The 22,425-nt window shown below is 41.0% G+C and overlaps 1 protein-coding gene across 3 annotated transcripts in view; it reads left to right on the top strand.

Moving 5' to 3' along the window:
* Window positions 1-22,425, top strand: part of P4HA1 (prolyl 4-hydroxylase subunit alpha 1) — a 280,816-nt gene that overhangs the window by 189,142 nt on the left and 69,249 nt on the right. For 2 of the 3 annotated variants that reach the window (XM_029609177.1, XM_029609175.1), the window contains exons 9-10: window positions 14,779-14,849; window positions 17,909-18,008. In XM_029609177.1, coding sequence (XP_029465037.1) covers window positions 14,779-14,849; window positions 17,909-18,008 — 171 coding nt within the window. The remainder of the gene's footprint in view (window positions 1-14,778; window positions 14,850-17,908; window positions 18,009-22,425) is intronic. The other variant, XM_029609176.1, reaches the window with a different exon arrangement.

The raw sequence follows: 22,425 nt of genomic DNA, 5'->3' as shown, positions 1-22,425 counted from the left end.
GCACTGTGGGTGGGTATTCCATGCGTCCACTCCCGTTCTATGAATAAATATTCTCTGGTGTTACTCCAGAGTCTACAATGTCTTATCCTCATATCTTGACCCCCTTGTTCTAGAACTTCCTTTCTACTGAAAAAGGTTTACTAATTGTGCATTAATATCTTTCAGGTATTTGAATGTTTGTTATATCCTGTTTTTCTCCTCTTAAGTATTCATATTTAAATTGTCTCATTTCATAGGAATTTAGGTGCACACAGCACTATTTTTGGACACAATGCTCCAAGTAAGATCTCATCGGTGACCTGTATAACAGCATACTCTTCCTTTTTTTTTTTTTTTTTACTCCTAGTTATGCCTCTCCTTCACTAGATCAGATATGATCACCCCAAGATCTCTTTCTTACCTTATGGACATTGGTATTTTATCCCCTTCATACCCCACACCCTCCATCGTATACCACTCTCTTGGATTTCTGGGCACCAAATTGCATAACTGCATTTTTTAAATTGAAAATTAGCTGCCAAGCAGTTAACCATTCAAGCTTTCTTAGATCATTTCTCAGTCTATCTTCTCACTCAGACGTAACCATTCTTGCTAATATTAGTCATCCACAAAAACAAACCTTTCATAGAAACATAGAAATGACGGCAGAAGAAGACCAAACGGCCCATCCATTCTGCCCAGCAAGCTACGCACTTTATCCATTTTTTTATTTCCCTTTTTCTCTCTCCCACCTGTTACTATTGGCTTCCAGTACCCTCCAGCCCTAATTCCCCTCCACCCCACCACCAATGTAGAGAGCAGCGCCGTATCTGCATCCAAGTGAACATCCAGCTCAATTAGGGGTAACAACCGCTGTAACAAGCAGGCCACACCCCTGCCCCATACTCTTACCCACCCCTGTTTTTTTGTTTTTTGTTTGTGTTTTTTTTTTTTTTTTTGGAGATGGCAGCCCTCCATCCTTCCGCTCCGTGAAGGTGGAACACCAACCACTGGCATCCCGCTCCATGAATGCCTCTGTGGCTACTGCTGCTCCGTGCAGTGTTTTGCTGCCTCCTCTTTATTCACGCCCTCTAGACTTGATGGATCCACAGTGTTTATCCCACGCCCCTTTGAAGTCCTTCACAGTTTTAGACTTCACCACTTCCTCCGGAAGGGCATTCCAGGCATCCACCACCCTTTCTGTGAAGAAATACTTCCTGACATTGGTTCTTAGTCTTCCTCCCTGGAGCCTCAGCTCGTGACCTCTGGTTCTGCTGATTTTTTTCTGATGGAAAAGGTTTGTCGTTGTCTTTGGATCATTAAAGTTTTTCAAGTATCTGAAAGTCTGAATCATATCACCCCTGCTCCTCCTTTCCTCCAGGGAGTACATATTTAGATTCTTCAATCTCTCCTCGTATGTCATCCGATGAAGACCCTCCACCTTCCTGGTCGCCCTTCTCTGTACCGCTTCCATCTTGTCTCTGTCTCTTTGTAGATACGGTCTCCAGAACTGAACACAGTACTCCAGGTGAGGCCTCACCAAGGACCTGTACAAGGGGATAATCACTTCCCTTTTCTTACTCGATATTCCTCTCTCTTTGCAGCCCAGGATTCTTCTGGCTATAGCTATTGCCTTGTCGCATTGTTTCGCAGACTTCATATCGTTAGACACTATCACCCCAAGGTCTCTCTCCTGCTCCGTGCACATCAGCCTTCCCCCCCCCCCCCCCATCGAATACAGTTCATTCGGATTTCCACTCCCCATATGCATGACGCTGCACTTCTTGGCATTGAATCTCAGCTGCCATATCTTCGACCACTCTTCCAGTTTCCTTAAATCCCGTCTCATTCTCTCCACTCCTTCCACTCCTTTCCTCCTATTCCTTCCAAAATATCACTCACAAAGATATTAAACGGAACTGGCCTCAGGATTAAATCCTGAGGCACTCCACTCATCGCCTTTTTTTTTTCCCCCCAGGGTGTACTCCATTTACTGTCTATATCCTTCAGTAAGTTTCTAATCCAGTCCAGTTTGTTTATGAACCTCCTATGTAGGACAATATTAAAAGCTTTGCTGAAATCCAAGTACAGCACATCTAGTACGTGACTTCAGTCTAATTCTCTGGTCAACCAATAGAAAAAATTGATCAGATTCATTTGATATGATCTCTGGTAAGACCATTCTGCCTCAGACCTGCAACCTATCAGTTTCAATATAGTTCATCTTTTCCTTCAGAAGAGTCTTTTAAATTCCTCACCACCAAAGTCAGGCTTACTGGTGTGTAATTTCCAGCCTTCTCCCTGTTACCACTTTTTTTAAAGAACAACTTCCACCCTTTTCCAGTCTTGCGGAACCACTCTATTTATTTATTTTATTTATTTATTTAAAGATTTTGTATACCGACATTCGTAGAGTAACATCATATCAGTTTCCATAAAACAAGAACAGCAGCAACAATTGCTTTACAGAAAACTAAAATAAAATGAGAATTACAAACACTAACTGGCAATGTATAATAAACAGTAAATATATTACAGGCGCAAGGCTACCTAGCCATATTAAAACAAGTGAATTATAAATGCATAAGAGGCAGGGGGGGGGAGGAGGCAGTAAGCAAATGCGGAGAAAGGATGGGGGGGGGGAGGGAGGAGGGGAGAGCGGAGGATGTGAAGACAAGGAGGGGGGGAAGAGGAGCAGAGAGAACTGTATATAGAAGTCCACATTGTGATAAATTAAACTAGGTAAAAATGAATAAAGTACAGTGCAGATTATATAAAACAAGTCCAGTAAATTACTAGATAGAAATAATGCCTCATTGTATTCTATTTGTTCAGGAAGGACACATTGGATAAAGCATTATTTCTATTTGATCAGGATGGACATAAGGGGTGGGGATTAGGGAAAGGCTTGTTTAAATAGCCAAGTCTTGAGTTTTTGTTTGAATTTTTTTGGACAGATCTCTTGACGTAGGTCAGATAGCATGGCATTCCAGGTTGCTGGACCGGCTATGGATAGGAGGGCACGCTCTTTAGTCAAGGAGAGGTGTGTAGACTTGGTGGGGGGTGTGTGTAAAGTTGCGGTATATTGGGATCGAGTAGGTCTGGGATTATGGAATTGTAGAGAATAGTTAAGAAAATGCATATCATGTGTATGTAGGGTTTTATGTATGATGGATAATGTTTTGTAGTGAATTTGTGCAGTAATGGGGAGCCAGTGTAATTCTTTTAGTATGGGGGTGATTTGTTCATTTTTGTGTGTGTTAGTGAGTGCGTGCTGCAGCATTTTGAAGTAATTGGAGGGAGAGGATATTGTGTTTGGGTAGGCCCAGGAAGGAGAGTATTGCAGTAATCAATTTTTGTGAGGATCAGTGATTGCAGTACCGTACGAAAGTCACAGAAATGTAGGAGGGGTTTTAATTTTTTTTATTTTTTTTTTGAGTATGTAACCTAAAATAGCAATCTTTTATGGTGGTTTTGATTAATTGTTTTAAATTTAATTAATTATTAATTATGAATCCAAGGTCTCTCACATAAGAACATAAGAAATTCTCTATCACAGGCCCCTCCATCTGGAACGCCATGCCTCCGGACCTTATGCAGGAAACTTGTCTACTAACTTTTAAAAAGAAACTAAAGACATGGCTGTTCTGCTGAGCCTTCTCCACTACAAGCCCACAGCCTGACTTAGAATTGTTCCATCACTTATGTAAATAAACAAATGCTAAATCACGCTTACAAGCTATCATAAGGTCGGCTCCTTGCCTACCTCCCATGCATATAGTACTTTATCTTTGTTCTCCTTTCTTTATTTCCTACTCCCAGTTAAGGCATCCTAGTTATAATGTAACTTTATGCTCCTTTAAATTCTCTTGTTGATTGGTTAGTTATAGTTACTGCTTAGTTCGATGTAAACCGAGTTGATTTGATTTGTATCAAGAAAGTCTGTATATAAAAGCCTTAAATAAATAAAGAAAGAAAATGCCATACTGGGTCAGACCAAGGGTCCATCAAGCCCAGCACTGTTTCCAACAGTGGCCAATCCAGGCCATGAGAACCTGGCAAGTACCCAAAAACTAAGTCTATTCCATGTTACCATTGCTAATGGCAGTGGCTATTCTCTAAGTGAACTTAATAGCAGGTAATGGACTTCTCCTCCAAGAACTTATCCAATCCTTTTTTAAACACAGCTATACTAACTGCACTAACCACATCCTCTGGCAACAAATTCCAGAGTTTAATTGTGCGTTGAGTAAAAAAGAACTTTCTCTGATTAGTTTTAAATGTGCCCCATGCTAACTTCATGGAGTGCCCCCTAGTCTTTCTACTATCCGAAAGAGTAAATAACAGATTCACATCTACCCGTTCTAGACCTCTCATAATTTTAAACATCTCTATCATATCCCCCCTCAGCCGTCTCTTCTCCAAGGTGAAAAGTCCTAACCTGTCTTTCCTCATTGGGGAGCTCTTCCATTCCCCTTATCATTTTGGTAGCCCTTCTCTGTACCTTCTCCATCGCAATTATATCTTTCTTGAGATGCAGCGACCAGAATTGTACACAGTACTTAAGGGGCGGTCTCACCATGGAGCGATAGAGGCATTATGACATTTTCCGTTTTATTTACCATGCCCTTTCTAATAATTCCCAACATTCTGTTTGCTTTTTTGACTGCCGCAGCACACTGAACCGACAGTTTCAATGTGTTATCCACTATGACGCCTAGATCTCTTTCTTGGGTGGTAGCTCCTAATATGGAGCCTAACATCGTGTAACTACAGCAAGGGTTATTTTTCCCTATATGCATCACCTTGCACTTATCCATATTAAATTTCATCTGCCATTTGGATGCCCAATTTTCCAGTCTCACAAGGTCTTCCTGCAATTTATCACAATCTGCTTGTGATTTAACTACTCTGAACAATTTTGTGTCATCTGCAAATCTGATTATCTCACTTGTCGTATTTCTTTCCAGATCATTTATAAATATATTGAAAAGTAAGGGTCCCAATACAGATCCCTGAGGCACTCCACTGTCCACTCCCTTCCACTGAGAAAATTGTCCATTTAATCCTACTCTCTGTTTCCTGTCTTTTAGCCAGTTTGCAATCCACATATGGTGAAGGGGTGATTGAGGGGTTTGGGTTGGGGGGTGGCATTATGATAGCTGTGGAGGGTTATGATCAAGATTTCAGTTTTGTCTGAGTTGAGGGCCAGGTTAATGCTAGTGAGGAGGGTGTTGATGGCAGAGAGGGCAGAGTCCCAGGTTTTGAGGCATTGTGTAAGGAATCTGTGATGGGGATGATGATTTGTACATCATCCGCATAAATGAAGTGCGTGAGACCCAGATCGGAGAGGAGGTGGCATGGAGGTAGTATGTAAATGTTAAACACAGTAGAGGAAAGTGCAGAGCCTTGGGGAACACCGTGAGTTAGGTTGTGAGCTTGTGATTCCATGTTACCGAACTTAACTTTGTATTGCCTATTTTTAAGGAAGGATTCAAACCAGCGTAGGGGTGTATCAGAGATGCCTATTTCTTTAAGGCGACTGAGGAGAATGTAATAGCTTATGGTGTCGAAGGCCGCAGAGATGTTGAGCATCGTGAATATGTAGGAGTGACCTTTATCCAGCTCCTTGAGGAGGGTATTTGAAAGTGATATTAAGAGGGTTCAGTACTGTGGTGCCGTCGGAAGCCAAATTGAGATAGGGAGAGTATATTGTGTTTTTCCAGGTATTCAGTGAGTTGAATGTTTACCACTTTTTCCAGGATTTTCGCTTGGCAGGGTAGATTGGAGATAGGTCAATAGTTGGAAAGCTCTGTGGGGTCGAGTTTGGGTTAAGGATGGGTTTAATGATGGCTTGTTTAAGGGGAGTAGGAAATTCCCCTAGTGTAATTGAAAGGTTGCAGATGTTGGCCAGGGGTGGTGCTATTGTGTTAGGTATGGTTAGGCGGGATTTGAAGGGAATGATGTCAGATGGGTGAGAGCCAGGTTTGATTTTCTTGAGGATAGATTCAATTTCAGAGGCGGTGACAGTGTCAAAGGTGTTGAGTGAGGCAGATGGAATGTGTGGGAGAGCTTTAGAGCATTTGAGGGTGGCAGGGAAATGTCATAATCTTGTTTATTTTGTTGTGGAAAAATTGAACTAAGTCATCACATTTGGATTTGGAGACTCTAGTCTCCAAAGATCTGTTGAACAGGTCCTTCAGCATACCAACCAGAACCTTTCTAGCCTGTCTGGCCTCATGATTTTGGCTTTTCTTTTTTTTCTACTTTCACATAAACTCTCTTCCATAAATGGTTTAGCCACCCCACTACACTGTATGCCCTTTCCCACAATTAGCAGTCCATCTCTAATCCCTTCTTCACTGAATACAGAAGAAATTTATTCTGCATTCTCTCTGGATAGGTTGAGGTGATATTAGATGGCATCAGGACATAAAAGGCTCTCTAAAATCAGAAAGACAGAAAATGAGTATGCAAAGGGTTCCTATGTAGCTGCCACTGTGCAAGTGTTTGCAGTCTTTTTTTTTTTTTTTTTTTTCCTTATACTTGTGTGAAAGGAGATATATTGCTTTTCTCCTTAAGCTGCCTGTGGCTTTTATTTGAAAGTATTTTCCATTTCAAAATTTTTTTTATTTTGCATTTTTAAAATTTTTTTGTTCAAATTTTACAGTCAAAATTGAGTTTGACTTACTTCAGAGCTTTTCGCAATGCCAGACATAAAAACTGGCTTCAAAAGATGTCTCCGATGTTTCTACAAAATGATCTGTTTGGATCACCACAACCAATGCATCCACTGTTTAGGCCTGTAGCATGATGTTCCTGATGCACCACCTATTCCCAGATGTCTCCAAGGACCATTAAATCCAGATGTTATAAACAGAATTCCTTGGTTCTCTACAATCCTCTAATTCAATGAAAAAGGAAGCAGTCAGCTGAGGAACCAGTGCCTAAATCAAAGGCAATATCATTTGCAAGCTGTACACCTTGTCTTAGCGAAGTCTTGGTGCCAGTAGCATTCCCTCTCTGCTAAAGAGGGAGAAAAATGTACTTTTCAGCATGAAAACATTCAGCTCCAAGAACAGTGCCTACCAATGCTGAAAAATCATTGGTGCAAAAGCAAATGTCATTGGCTCCATCGTTGTTTGCTTGTTGATGGTACTGGTGACTACGCCAAAGACACTATATCCTTCTAGTGTCATTAACCTAACACCTGCAAGAGAATATCTGTGCCAATCAACAATGCAAGTTGTTACACTGAATCTACTTCCATTAAACAAATTGTGCAAATTTTTATTCCAGAATCTTTCATTCACTGGTATTCCTCCTTCCAAACAGGAACAGATTTCTTTTGTAAGGAAAATGTGGCTTGACTTTGTCAACTTTTTCACCAATATACCAGACTCTCCAATCTCTTCTATTGATGACCAATGTCGTCATCATCATTAGTATCTATGGTTCCAATATCTGAGTAACTTCTATAATGCCATATCAGTCTAGGCAAGAGATTCTACTACCTAGTTCATAAGAAAATGCTATATTGGGCCAGACTGAGGGTCCATTAAGCCCAGTAACCTTTTTCAATTGGTGGCCAATCCAGATAGCAAGAACCTGGCAGGATCCCAAATAGAATATAGATCTCAAGATGGTAATGCCCAGAGCTAAGTAGTGGATTTCCCCAAGTCAACCTGGTTAGTGGTTTATGGAGGACTCTTCCTTGAAGAACTTGTCCAAACTTTTTTTTTAACCCTCAGCTATGCTAACTGCCTTTACCATATCCTCCAGCAACAAATTCCACAACTTAATTGTGTGTTGAGTGAAAACATATTTTCTCCAATTTGTTTTAAATGTGCTACATATTAACTTCATGGAGTGTCCCCAAGTCTTTGTAATTTTTATTGAAAGATTCTCATTTACATTTGACCAGACATTTAAATTTAATATCATTTTTCCTAAGAGTCTCACTGCTTCCCTTTTGGAATTATTTAAGAGGTATCTGGTAGAAATACTGAAGCTTTCAGAAATGCTATTCCACCTCTGAGGGGTAAAGGTGTGACCAACTTAGAGGATCAGTCTATGGACAATTTAGATGTGACAATTCTGAAGGAGAAATCTGTGAATGTAGGTTAACAGAACAGCTTTATTGATTTCTTGTTTTTGAATAGGATAAGTATTCCATAATGCACCTTTTTCTTCATAACTGTAATATGTTGTGCTTAGGTGCTAGGTTCTGGATTTTTCTGGACTTGGCTAAGAAGACTCGGGATTGTAGGAAAATTTCTTAAAATGTACTAGGAAGTTTTATCTCTTGGAGCTTTATTTGTTATATATAATCCTTATAAATACTTAGCTAGTTGACAGAACGTATCCTAAATTTTTTTAAAACCATCTCAATTTTTTCTTGGAAGGAAAGAAAGTGGATGGTATGGATAGCCCTAAGATTGGTTGAGTTATTAGTACTCTTTTTATAGGATGCTCATTAATGTATATTTTTCAGCTTGACTGTTAATTTTAGATTTCTTTTTTTTCTTTATACCAGTCCCTCATTGATTTGTGGTTGGATCTCCTTTTTTTCTATGTGGGCTAATATTGAAGCTGCTGTTTTTTCTTTCTTATTTTGGGTATTTCTTTTTATTGCTTAGATGTTAGTGACTTGTTTTCCAGTTATCTTGATGTAAAAGCCAAAGATGACTGAAAAAATTCCGAGATAAGGAATTCTTGATCTCAATGGTCAATGTATCAATTTGTGACAATCTCCTGTGAAGCTTTTTTCATATAATTAATTAACATGATCAAATCTGTGGAGCATTTGTTCAGAATGGCAACCCTTGTTGATACGTAAACCACGTAGAATAGTAATTTTTTTTTTTAAATATTCAATTAAAGTTGCAGAATGTAGCTCAAATCTAATGAGATGTTTACTCAAATTGAGATATTCAGTCCAGGTGGCATTCCTAGTAGGAATAACTTCACCAGTGAATTAAGAGGATTCACGAAGCATGTCTTGTAAAAACTCAGCTAAATAATTGAAAGTGTCCTTGAGCTGTGCAGAATCCATAAGGGTCAAATCTGACAAATTTATCTAAATTATCTTTACCTCCAATTATATATCCTCTACTCCTTGTGATATAAATATAGTCCTTGATCAGTTCATGAAATCGCCAGTTGAGCCTCTAGCAACAGCAGAATTAAAATTCTTTTCTTGGAAAATTTTGATTTTGATAGCAGTGACTTCTGTCTGCAGTGTAACTCTCCTCCTTAAACTCAGATGTACAACAGCTTTCAAAACTCATCCTAAATTTCTACCTATAATGGTCTTGCTATTTTATCTAAATCACAGTTGTGATGTCAACTGTTTTCTTTTTCTAAAACTATACACTAATAAAGGAGAGCAGCTTTTCATATCTTGGATTTTAGAAGAGTTTATTTGGAGAGAGCGAAGCTTTGTAGAAAGTCTCCACAGCTATTTATTTCCTTCAATCCAATCAAAGAGGGTATTCAGTTACGAAAAGAACTCAGTCCCTTTTGAATTTGACTGCATTTCTCATTGCTATACTCAATTGGGATAACTTCAAAATGAGGTAAACGTCAATCAAGTTGGGGCTATTGCAGCTTCCATAGCTCATCTTATCTCTACTTCCATTGAAGATATCTGCAAGGCTGCCACAAGGTCTTCTAGCCACACTTTCACAAAGCATTACTGCCTAGAGAGTGCTTCACATCAAAACAGCCAATCTGGCCAAGCAGTTCTCACTAACCACTACCATAACACAGGTTACATAATTATTTTCTGCATTAAGAAATAAATACAGTACTTGCATGCAACCTTCAGCTTGGGAGTCCCCACTTGTGTAGCTGATTATTGCCCTGCTAGTCGACAGAGAAAGCAAGGTTGCTTACCTGTAACCAGTGTTCTCTATAGACAAAACAAATTAACCACACAATCCCACCCATCTCTCCTTTAGAGGTGAAGGTTAACATGGTACAAAACTGAAGAGACTGGCGTGATGCCTGCTGCAGGGGAAGCTCTGTGCATGCTCAGATCTTTTCACTTTCTCAGCTTTGAGACCTTTTTTCCTGTTTTAGTGCTGTTGGATGACATCACATCCATTTGTGACTGATTTGTCCCACTGTCGATAGAGAGCACCTATTATAGGAAAGCAACTTTTGCTTTTCTACTTTTATCTTCTCCACCCTTTTCTCCTTTTCTTATCTCATTCTTTCAATCCCACTTCTACCCTTCCTCCTTTCACTGATATACTTGCAAAATTTCTTGACACCTCACTTTACCGCTCTAGCTATATTTTCTTCCACACATGCCTTTGCCATCTTGACTATTTCCCTACCTCTTTTCTTTGCTTCTTTTTCTGATATCCCTTGTATTTATTGAATGTTAACTATTTTTGCTCTTTCCTGTGGAGGAAAGGGGTCAGAGGGAAGATCTATCAACTCCCAATCAGCGAAGTCCTCAGATCCATAGCCATTGCCCTAAGAGTATTGAGCCCATCTGGTAGGTTGGGGGCATGGACCTGGATCTCACCCAGCTAGCAGAAAAGCTTCAGAGGAGGGAGCACTAGTTTGTTGGGCTGTAGACCCCCAGCAAACTCCTGCTTCTCAGAAGCATCCTCCCCCAGTGGGGTGGAAATCACTGTCAGTATGGTGGTAACCAATATAGATTCTCCTCTGGGATCTCTGCCATTCAGACAAGCAGCAGCAGGGACACTGATGCTTGAGCACCAGTTCTGCATCTTTTCGTCAAAGGTCTTCTGAAGCTTCCTATCCAGCTCCTCTTCAAAGATTGCTGGTGCCAGCACCGCCTGGGAAGCAGGAGTGGAGGCCCTCTGGTATCTTTCTGGGATACCAGAGGTGTATTGGTGGCAGACACCTTGACCTTTGAAGACTGATGTAATTTCCAGGACTGTACTGAGGAGGAACTCTCCCCACTACAGGAGAACTTTGGGAGAATCAAGGCTGCCACCAGGTCCTGGCATTAACTGAGAACAATACTGATATTTCTTTGACTTCACCCGATACATGTCGTCAGAGCTTCTCTAAGTTGGAAGCAAGAGACTGAACCCTTCACTCTTCAGATGGGAGAGAAAAGTTGGTCCATTTCCATGCTCCCCCCCCCCCCCCCCCCCCCCAGTTATTCTGGCACTCTAATGTCAGAGGAGCCCGATACCATCCCAGTGTTCATGCACAGCTGTTAGTCAATGCAACTTCTGGGTCCTTCAGTGCCTCCAGTGCCTAAAGTGATAAGGGACTTAGATGTTCTGAAGTGCTTTGCCATGAGGTCAACCTAGGGATCATAATCTGGCAAAGGGGACACTCCTGAATGTTGTGATTGACCTCTAGGCCAGTGGTTCTCAACCTTTTTCCCATCGTGACACACCTGACAGACCACGCTCACATGTGTGACACACTGCTCGTTACAATTCACGATGGAAATAAAAAAATAAAGGTCCAGTATTATTTTTATTGTTAAGAATGACACAAGGAAAAAATATGTATTCTGTCTGAACAGAAATTGCATAAATAGTAAACATCCCACACCAAAACAGCACCAATTATTAGTACTCAAACAATAAACACCTTACCTAAGAAAAGGTAACACTGAAAATATTACACCAGGCCTTAAGACACCAATACATCTCCTATTAGGAAAACGGACCAAGTCAGGCTGCTATAGAGCCCTACACAGAAACTACACGCCAGCAGAAAACCTCACCTAAATCACATGTGCCAGACCCTCACCTAACAAAGAATAAAGAGACCATAAATCATAACTAGAAGCATGCAGACAAAAACTGAATTGGAAACTGCAACAAGCCAGAGTCTCTATATGCAGTGTAATAAAGGAAAAAAGAAACATCACCCATCCTTATAAAACAAATCGAGAAATATAAAATCAATAGCAGAAAAACCATACTAACAAAAAGAACAGATTTTCAAAATGGCTGATGAATGGAATATCCAACAATTAGACTCATATCAAACATTTCTAGATACCAATAAAATATTTCAAAATAGCAGACTCAAAGGCCCAATGAAAAATGATACAAAAAATGTTTTGCTCTCCATACCTGGGAATGTTTGATATCCATGTGCCCTGAGATTGTTTTGAATTAGCAGGAGGAGGGATGGTTTGCTTGCAACTTTCTCCTCTCTCTCACACTGGCTCTCAATCGTTTACATATACACATGCTTTTTCTCTCACTTATATAGGCTCTTAATTACACATTTACACACATGCTGTCTGTCTTTTCACACTTACACACACAGGCTTTCAATCATACACATACATGTTGTCTTTTTCTCTCACACACAGACTCTCATTCACATGCTTACAAACATGCTCTCTTTCTCTCATTTACACACAGGCTCTCAATCACATACTCACATGTTCCCTCACCTAAACCAGCTCTCAGACACACATTGCTCTCTCTCTTACTTATACACACAGGCTCTTAATCATACATATACATGATTTCTCTCACACACACACACACACACACACTTTCACACAAACAGGTTTTCTATCACAAACTTATACATACAGATTCTCAGTCATACACTTACATTCATGCTCTCAATCACACACATACACTTTCACAATTACAGGCTCTCAATCATTCACATACATGCTGTCTCTTTCACACACACACACACACAGGATCTCAAACACACATGCTTGCTCATTCACTCTCTCCCCCCCCCCCCCTCCCCGAACTAGCAGCAGCAGCAGCCTCCTCCACTTCTAACCCTAAAGGCAGCAGCAACCTCCTTCATTTTCAGCCCTCGCGGAGAAAGGAGTCCTATCGGCTGCGGGGGTTGACGTTGTTCCTCATTTTACTCTGAGCTGTGCTGCTTATCCTTCAGGCCACGCCTCTCTTCTTTTATTCGGGCCGATGCTGAGCGCACTAGCATGGTCTCTTCTTCCCGCGCACGTACCTGCTGCTCACCACTTCCTCTTCCAGGGCGCGGGAAGACTAGAGCATGCCGGTGCCGCGCTCTCCTGCCACGTTCCGCCCGGGCTTAAAATGCTGATAGCCCGGGCAGAGGACCTATTTCACTTGGGTAGGGGTAGCAGCAGGATCAGCGGGGGACCGGGAAGTGTAGCGACACACCTGAGTGTTCTTGGCGACACACCGGTTGAGAACCGCTGCTCTAGGCAAAGGACATACCTGCATGTCTATACACGGTAGCCCTTTTGTATGATGTTCAGGTCTTTCTTTTCTGGTATGGGCATCGGATGATAAAATAAGTGCAATGAAATCAAACAACTTGACAAAACTGTGCCAAGTGCCACCTTGATACATCCGTGCACTGTGTATCACGAAACCGCCCAAAACATTTTTTTAAACTTATATAGCAGATCTACAAAACCTACCTTGTGTGATTACAGGGAACAAATTAAAACCGCAGGGTCTTGAGACTAATCTAGCCTTCTCAAAAAGCTGAATGTTCCCTAACAGCAGGAGAGACAAAGAACCGCAAACTGTGGGCTCTGTGAAAAAGATGAGACTGAGGGGTCCCTGCATAGATGCATGGTAATGTGGCATGGTACACATGTCTGGTGGGGCATGCTCTTTGAAATCAAATTTCTGTTCCTGGCTGCATCTGATGTCATCCATGTGTGAGGACTGCCATCCTGCTTGTCCTCTGAGAAAAAGGAATTTGTTTGTCCACATTTGCAATTACTTTAAAGAATCCCACTGCTGGAGTGGGGGTGAGGAGTTTGTTAGAGTTGAGTACATGTATGTTGTCTGGTCTTGCACTGGCAGAACTGTATGAGGATCTCAGTAGTGGAATAGCAGGTCAGAATTTAGGCATGTTGGCAGAGCTGTGCAGTGGGTGGAGTGGCATTTTTATTTTTGGAATATTGGAGGTGCAGATCATGACAGAGTTGCATGGGACAGAGCTGTGTATGGGTCTCTGTGCTGGAATAGCAGGGAATGCTGCCGGTGACAGAATTATTGATATAGGGGGATCTTGTGGTCTTGTAGTGTGTGCCAACAGTGTACCTGGAATTCATCCGACCCCTGGAGGATAACAGCAAACTCAGTATAAGGAGCACCTGACAATATAAAATATTGCACATTTCGTGACCATGTAATAGCAAGAGCAGAGAAGCCTCACATGCCAAAGTGCAAATGTAAACAATGAAATGTGAAGAAATAATTTAAATCCAAAAGTAATATTTTTGATGATCCGGTGCAATCGTGAGATTTCCAAATGTCAGGTTCAAAATAACGTCTTTATTAGTTTCATGCTGATATTATCATTGTATCTGTTATAGAATTCTTAAGTCTTAAAGTCCCTCTTTAAGCATTAAAGCCCCCAACATGGCAATGTATATCGCTGGGCTATAAGCTTCTGCATGGTATCCTAGTGAGATCCCTCCCAAAGAAGCTGATTGGCAAAATGTGGCTATGTAGGAGGACCATTTTCTCAGTGGAAGGGAGTGGGCAGTGGAGTGCCTCAGGGATCTGTATTGGGACCCTTACTTTTCAATATATTTACTGAATTTAAGAATAACCAAAAGCAATTTTACAGAAATAGTCTCTAATAAAAAGCGAAAGGACATGCCAGGCTGCACTTGAAGCTAACTTCTTGATTCAAATTGTCCTAATTGATTTTGAAATAGGCGTCCCCCTGCTGGTTCCCTAATAGATTGCTACTGTTCAGCATGGCATCCCTAACCTTGACCAATCAGAAGTCTTCCTGTGCTAAATGGCTTGACAACCAAAAAAAAAAAATGGTTGGTACTAAAGTAAACACTGGTCCTTTCTCTTTTTGTAGCTGAGACGTGCTACAGTGCATGATCCGCAGACAGGAAAACTGACCACAGCAAAGTACAGAGTCTCTAAGAGGTAAGGGCAGGGCTAGGCGTCCATCAGTGGGGGGAGATTTGGATCTGAGGGCGGCATCTCTGGAGGGATGTATGTAGAGTAGACAATCCAGAAAAAGGGGCTTCCAAAAAGGCATAGAATCTGTACCATGAGGCATGTGGGAGAAGTGGTATGTAATAGATATTTTCAGGTGATGACAATATCTAAGTGCACAAAAGGCCAGCATTTTTCGGTGGAAAGCTCATGATTTGAGGCTGGAAATGTGGGTATAGTCAGGAGTAATATAAGGAAGAATTTCTTCATAGAAAGGGCAATGGATGTATAGAACAACCTCCTAGTGGAGGTGGTGGGGACAAAAACTGTAACAAAAATAAAAAATGCCTGGGACACATGCAGGATGCTTAATTATGGGGAAGCCAAGAATAAAACTGGAGGTTTTAAGCTTTGTGGTTTACAGTAAATGGGGAAGATGGGCAAACTGAAATTTCTTTGTCATCTGCTGTCATCTTTTTGTGTATCTGTCTTATGCCTGTTGTTGGACTCCTATCTTTCTTGCCAAAACTTCCCATTACAGAAAGGAATCTGAATTTTGGAATTAAGTTTAAAAGCAGTGGTTTGATAACTGGGTCATTAATACAAATGGGACTGCAAAAATCTGTGAATGGGATTGCCAGAAATAGGGCCATTTCCAGTGCGTAGACCTCTGCACTAACCTGCAATTGGTAGTGGCAGTCGGTACAGGGCATATGAGCCAGTACGCACACTGAAGCCTTGTCCACAAGCTTCGTGTTAGACAAAAACCTCTGTGGAGGGCCAAGGTCTGTGAGTATGTGCTTTCTGCTGTTACTGCCTCTTCTTTCACCATCATTGCTACTACTACCTACTCTACTATTGCTTCCATTGCTTTCCTGGGGTGGTAGAGAGTAGGGGGGGGGAGATGAAGGGGGAGTAGCCTGCTAGGGAATGTGGTAGCCTGTGCACATAACCCTAAAGAAGTGATAGAATTAACAAAATTATAGCTGTGAAAGAGAGAAATAACCACCTAAATAAGAAGCTGAGTAATCAAGGCCAGACTTTCTGTAAACAAATTCTCGCTTCTGATTTGGCCCTGGTCATGGTGACTTTTCTTTGAAAGATGTAAAGTGCTTTAGTCTCTGAGACTCTGATAATGATCTCTAGTAGTTTTAGATTCTAGCTTTCTTTGTACTAATTATCTTGAATTATGAATTAGTTAACTAGAATGATCACTATTTGTAATTAGTAATATCAGAATTCATAAGAGAACTTGATAGTTGAGTATACTGTAAATGTGAACTTAAGGGATGAGAAGAGCAAAGTGAAGCTTTGGACACAGTGAAGCAAAGCAAATTAGAACAGAAGAAAACGATTAGGAGCCACAATGAAAACTTAGTAGGAGAAAACAGAGAGCATATGAACTTGCTAGAAAATTTGTATTAGGAACTAGGAAGCTGATGACCTCATATCTATCTCTGCTGTAGTTGATGAGTCTAGCTGGTTCAGTGCATTTTGAATAAAGCTGTAATCTGAAGAAGCAAAAACCTGAAACACATCAGTCTTCAAATCTCCGCTGTCCCCCATCCTCTCTTTGGCTTGAGCGCGGAGGCAAGGGTTAGAGGGTGGCACTGTGTACCTGGAACTTGGATAAGGGATGGTGACGTCCTTGTCAGTCTGGGCAGAAGCTGAAATTCCAACACCAGGACCTGTAATTGGGATTTTTGCACAGACATGCTTAGCACAAACAAAACATTTACTGTGCATACATTTTGTTTTATACAAACAGAAAATGCTTTCTGCACATTGTTTTGTGCACATGTCATTTATGCACACAGGCTTTGTAAGCATAAATCACAACTGAGACTTTGCCCCCCCCCCCCCCCCCCACTCCCCCAAGTTTAACATGTATATTAGCCTGTGCTGAGCGCATATTATAACTCTGGTTTGTGTGCACATTTTCCAGTCAGTGCACTTTGTTAAACTCCTGATGCATTAGCGTAAACTTAACTTACTACATAGGGAGTAGAATAAAAAAAAATCAATTTGAATCTGCTTGTTAAACTGTGTGCTAATTTAAGCACACAGTTTTAACCCATGCATTATTACATCAAAGCTTTGGGAAAACCATCTCCTTCTGAGCAGTTGTTAGCCTTCAGAATTTCACTTGGTAGCTAACTCTAGCCAGCCAAATTAGGGTAGGGTTAGGAGAAAGGCAGCTGGCACTGAAAGTCAGTGCTAGTCGCTGAACTTGGCTGGCCAAATTTGGGCACTGCAATATCAGATCTGAATTTGACCAGTCATATCCCCTTCAGATTGTAATTTAAAAAAAAGTTCCAACTGGTAGATTCTCTCTCACTCACTCCCCACCCTCTTTCCTGTCACTTTCTGCTCACCTTCCCCATCACAATGAAAAAAAATAAAGTCCCTGCTGCTGTAGCTGCCCTCCCATCCCAAATGTCATGTCTTTTATTAAATGTCTCCCCACATTAGCACTCCCTCCCCGCTATCAAAAATGTGTGCCTACAGCGATGCCCTTCCTCCCATTTTATTGAAAAAGGGTAAACTAGGGGCTTGCGAGCCCTCCTCCCTTTCTTCTGTCCAAAAAAGTTCAGTTGGCTAGATTTAGGGGAATATTCAGCCGCACTTTTAATTGGATAAGTGCTGCTGAATATCGGGGCAATGTAGATTTTATTCCTCCTCCTGTGAGGCTTCTCTGAAATTTTATGAAGTTGCTAAAATGAAATTTGGTGCTCTGATTATTCCATTAATACTGCATTGTCCCCACTGTGTGGAAAAGTCAAGTTTTTTTTCTTTTTGGGTTGCTGATACTATATGCTTTGACTTCCTCATCTTTCTTGATATGCTGCTGCTACTGCTACCTAGAGCTTGCTGTGTGGGGTACAGGAGGGGGGGGGGGGGAGAGGGAGATGGAGGAGGATTTGGCATAGGAGGAATTACATTAGGGGGTGTCTGAAATGGTTTCAAAGTTACCATAATTTAAGGGTGAGCACTGAAGCCTGGATGAGTGTTACCTATGGTAAACTGACTCTTCTGTTTTCTCGCAGTGCCTGGCTGTCCAGCTATGAACACCCAGTGATAGAGCACATTAACCAGAGAATCCAGGAGTTGACAGGACTGGATGTTTCTACTGCAGAAGAGTTGCAGGTAGGTAACAGCCTTGCAGAGCAAGGGAAGGAGGAATAAATTATTTCAGGATAATATTGAAATTGAGAGCGAGGCAGGTCAAGATAGAAATAGAAGCCCTGATGGGTTTCAAGGAATGTCAATCTGCTACAAACCAATTTTTTTGAAAGTCAGATTTTATTGCTTGATTTTAAACTCTAGAGGAGAAATATCCAGTTGCAAAATGACTAGTAGGAAAAAGTAAAAGTATTTTGCAGACAAGTGTTAAAAACATAAAGGTGAATTTTCAAAACGTATGCACGTAAAATATTTGTGCATATAAAATAGCATGTATGTGAGAATATGCTATTTTAAAAACTGCACTGAAATATAGACCCAATGTCTCATAACATGATAATATATACAGGAAATAAGTACATGTCATGTATAGATGTAAGTAGAGTTTACCTTCATACGATAGGACCCCGAAGTGGTTCTACTATCGTGTCTATGAGCCAACAGTGGCTTCTAATCATTAGGTAACTCTACAAGGATGGTTCAATATTGTTATAATCCACAATTGCTGCACTTATCTCATATTGACTCAGTCTGTCTCGAGCTGCCCGACACCACGGTGTTTCGGAGCAACGGCTCCTTCTTCAAGGGCGGGACGTTTTACCGAGAGGCTGCTAGAGTGCTGCAGGATAATGCTATCGCGGCGTTATCAATGATGTGGACTGGGCGTCAATGTTGCGGTCAAGAATGCTCCGTGGATTTTTGGCGGCTGGTTCTTGAGAGACTCCTTTCGCTAACGCGTTAGCGAAAGGAGTCTCTCAAGAACCAGCCGCCAAAAATCCACGGAGCATTCTTGACCGCAACATTGACGCCCAGTCCACATCATTGATAACGCCGCGATAGCATTATCCTGCAGCACTCTAGCAGCCTCTCGGTAAAACGTCCCGCCCTTGAAGAAGGAGCCGTTGCTCCGAAACACCGTGGTGTCGGGCAGCTCGAGACAGACTGAGTCAATATGAGATAAGTGCAGCAATTGTGGATTATAACAATATTGAACCATCCTTGTAGAGTTACCTAATGATTAGAAGCCACTGTTGGCTCATAGACACGATAGTAGAACCACTTCGGGGTCCTATCGTATGAAGATAAACTCTACTTACATCTATACATGACATGTACTTATTTCCATTTTAAAAACTGCAACATACGTGCATAAAATTGGGGTCTGTGAGTAAATTTGCGCAGGTAAAAAAAAAATAAATAAAAAAGGGGGGAGCAGGCCAGAGCGGCGCCAGCATTTACTAAGCTGCAGTTTTACAATCTGCCAAAGTGATGTGCATAAGTCTTACTTGTGTATATTTACACCTGGTTATCTGGCATAAGTGTGGTAAAGATCTTAAAAGTGAAAAAATGATTGGGTGAGGGGGTCTGGGTGAAATGGGGGACTCTTTTTGGGCTGTAGAACCAGGAGAGTCTTCATGAGCTGCAGGTGAACTGGTAGGCTAATTGGTAAAACTGTTTATTTAAAATTTGATGTACAAATACACAAGTATATCATTTGCACACATATATCTGGCTAAACTGAGACTTATCCAGCTAAGTAACACCTTTGCTGCTACTGAAACTTACAAATTTGAACTTATCCAGATAAGTAATGGCACTTATCCAGTTGTATTCTGACTTTATCCAGCTAAGTAGCAACAGGCGCTACTTAGCCAGATAAGTCTGAAAAGCACTACTTGCTTGACTTAAATAGCGCTTTTCGGACTTATCTGGCTATCTTATAAACCTGGATAAGTGTTTAAAAAAAAAAAAAAAAAAAAAAAGCAAGCGCTACTTAGCTGGATGAGTCTTAAAACTCTGCTTAACTGGGAAAGTCAGCCAGAAAGTCTAACAGCTCTACTTATCCAGCTATCAGATTTAGTCTGATATGTAGTGATTCTTTTTTTTTAAAGATCCGGTAAGCTTACATACCAGGATAAGTCAGAAAAGCGCTACTTCCTTGTTTTCTGCTACACCATTCCCGAATGTTGGGATGGTTCTCTTCCATTCCCTTGCTAATGAAACTTTATGACCAGTATTTTCTGCCTTCAGCTGATGAATGGTCACTATTGGTGTAGCAAAGCTTCAAAAATTTATTTTCAATTTTTTATTTTACTATGGATTTTTAAAAGAAAAGAGCAGAAAAGATAGGAAACAGATCTGAGCCAAGCTCCAACCCAAAGGTTGATGAGGCATACCAATTCTGCTAAAACTCCCTCCTTGTTAATGATGTGTTGGTAAGGCATATATTTATATTATTTACAAAAGGAAGAAGATTCTCATGGAGCTTTGCTTTCAGTGGCAATAAGGAGAGCAATCTTTTAGCTTGACTGGAGAATGTACAGAGAAGGGCTACCAAAATGATAAGGGGAATGGAAGAGCTCCCCTATGAGGAAACACTAAAGAGGTTAGGACTTTTCAGCTTGGAGAAGAGACGACTGAGGGGGTTATGATAGAGGTGTTTAAAATCATGAGAGGTCTAGAATGGTAGATGTGAATCGGTTATTTACTCTTTCGGATAATAGAAAGACTAGGGGGCACTCCATGAAGTTAGCATGTGGCACATTTAAAACTAATCGGAGAAAGTTCTTTTTCACTCAACTACAATTAAACTCTGGAATTTGTTGCCAGAGGATGTGGTTAGTGCAGTTAGTATATCTGTGTTTAAAAAAGGATTTGATAAGTTCTTGGAGGAGAAGTCCATTACCTGCTATTAATTGAGTTGACTTAGAAAATAGCCACTGCTATTACTAGCAACAGTAATATGGAATAGACTTAGTTTTTGGGTACTTGCCAGGTTCTTATGGCCTGGATTGGCCACTGTTGGAAACAGGATGCTGGGCTTGATGGACCCTTGGTCTGACCCAGTATGGCATGTTCTCATGTTCTTATGCTTTCCCTTGTTGACTTCCTGTATAGCAGATTTTAATTTAAAAAAAAAAGAGCAGAAGTTGCTATTAGAAGCCACCATCAAAATAAATAATGTAAGCAGGATCAAAAGTTTCCAGATTGGTACTGCAAGAGCTGTTTCATAGAGAGGATAGAGTGGCAGCCTGATAAACCTCCTCACTGTGGGAATTGCAGCAGAAATATTGATGCTGCCATTGTCTTCCTGTTCTTGAAGAAAATAGTTAAGCTCAGGCAAGAAATTAAAGAAAAGGTTTTAGAGAAATAGCCTCTTACCTTTTCCAATGGCCAGAGAGTGAAACAGTTGAAATGGCCTCCGCCACGGGTGTCATCTTGGAACCCCTTTATGCAGATTCAGACAGTAAATTATTCCCAAGAATTGGACCCTTTAGAGAGGGAGTATCAGGAATCCGTGGCCAGAGAAAGACAACCAGTGAGGGGCCAAACAGCTTATCTCTTGATTTGTGTACTTCCTGCAGCAAGCCTTTTCAGCGTTCATTGCAGAGGGAGATGGAGGAGGATTTATTTACTTGCAGACAGATAGTGCCAACTAGAGGGTATGCTAATACTCAACCAAAATAATCCAAAAGAGCCAGGTTATGATCAGAAGTTGATGTACTGCTTGCAAGTAGCTCCACAGATCAAGAAATATAAGGAGTCTTTAAAAGAATCTGAACATGGTTCTACAGAAAGAACTAATTTCTGATAGAGAAGATTCAATTATTTGCCTGTTCCATAGAGATGAAATGTAAGCATTAATTTTTCAAGTGAATTCTACACTAAGGTTGACTGATGGTCGCCACATCTCAAAAAAGATATAATTGCGATGGAGAATGTACAGAGAAGGGCTACCAAAATAAGGGGAATGGAACATCTCCCCTATGAGGAAAGACTAAAGAGGTTAGGACTTTTCACCTTGGAGAAGAGACGGCTGAGGGGGGACATGATAGAGGTGTTTAAAATCATGAGAGGTCTAGAACGGGTAGATGTGAATCGGTTATTTACTCTTTCGGATAATAGAAAGACTAAGGGGCACTCCATGAAGTTAGCATGTGGCACATTTAAAACTAATCGGAGAAAGTTCTTTTTTACTCAATGCACAATTAAACTCTGGAATTTGTTGCCAGAGGATGTGGTTGGTGCAGTTGGTGTAGCTGTGTTTAAAAAAGGATTGGATAAGTTCTTGGAGGAGAAGTCCATTACCTGCTATTAAGTTCACCTAGAGAATAGCCACTGCCATTAGCAACAGTAACATGGAATAGACTTAGTTTTTGGGTACTTGCCAGGTTCTTATGGCCTGGATTAGCCACTGTTGGAAACAGGATGCTGGGCTTGATGGACCCTTGGTCTGACCCAGTATGGCATATTCTTATGTTCTTATGACAATAGGTCAGAGGAGAAGCCAGATTGGAACACCATAATTAAAGGGGTTAGAAAGTTAACTTCATCCTTGCCCCCATGCATTCAGAACTTGAAAGAATATTAGTGGGAGTTG

Source organism: Rhinatrema bivittatum, chromosome 7 (genome assembly GCF_901001135.1).
Source record: "Rhinatrema bivittatum chromosome 7, aRhiBiv1.1, whole genome shotgun sequence".
Lineage (NCBI taxonomy): Eukaryota > Metazoa > Chordata > Amphibia > Gymnophiona > Rhinatrematidae > Rhinatrema > Rhinatrema bivittatum.
Note: the sequence above shows the minus strand (reverse complement) of the source record. Positions and strands in the feature narration are given on the sequence as shown.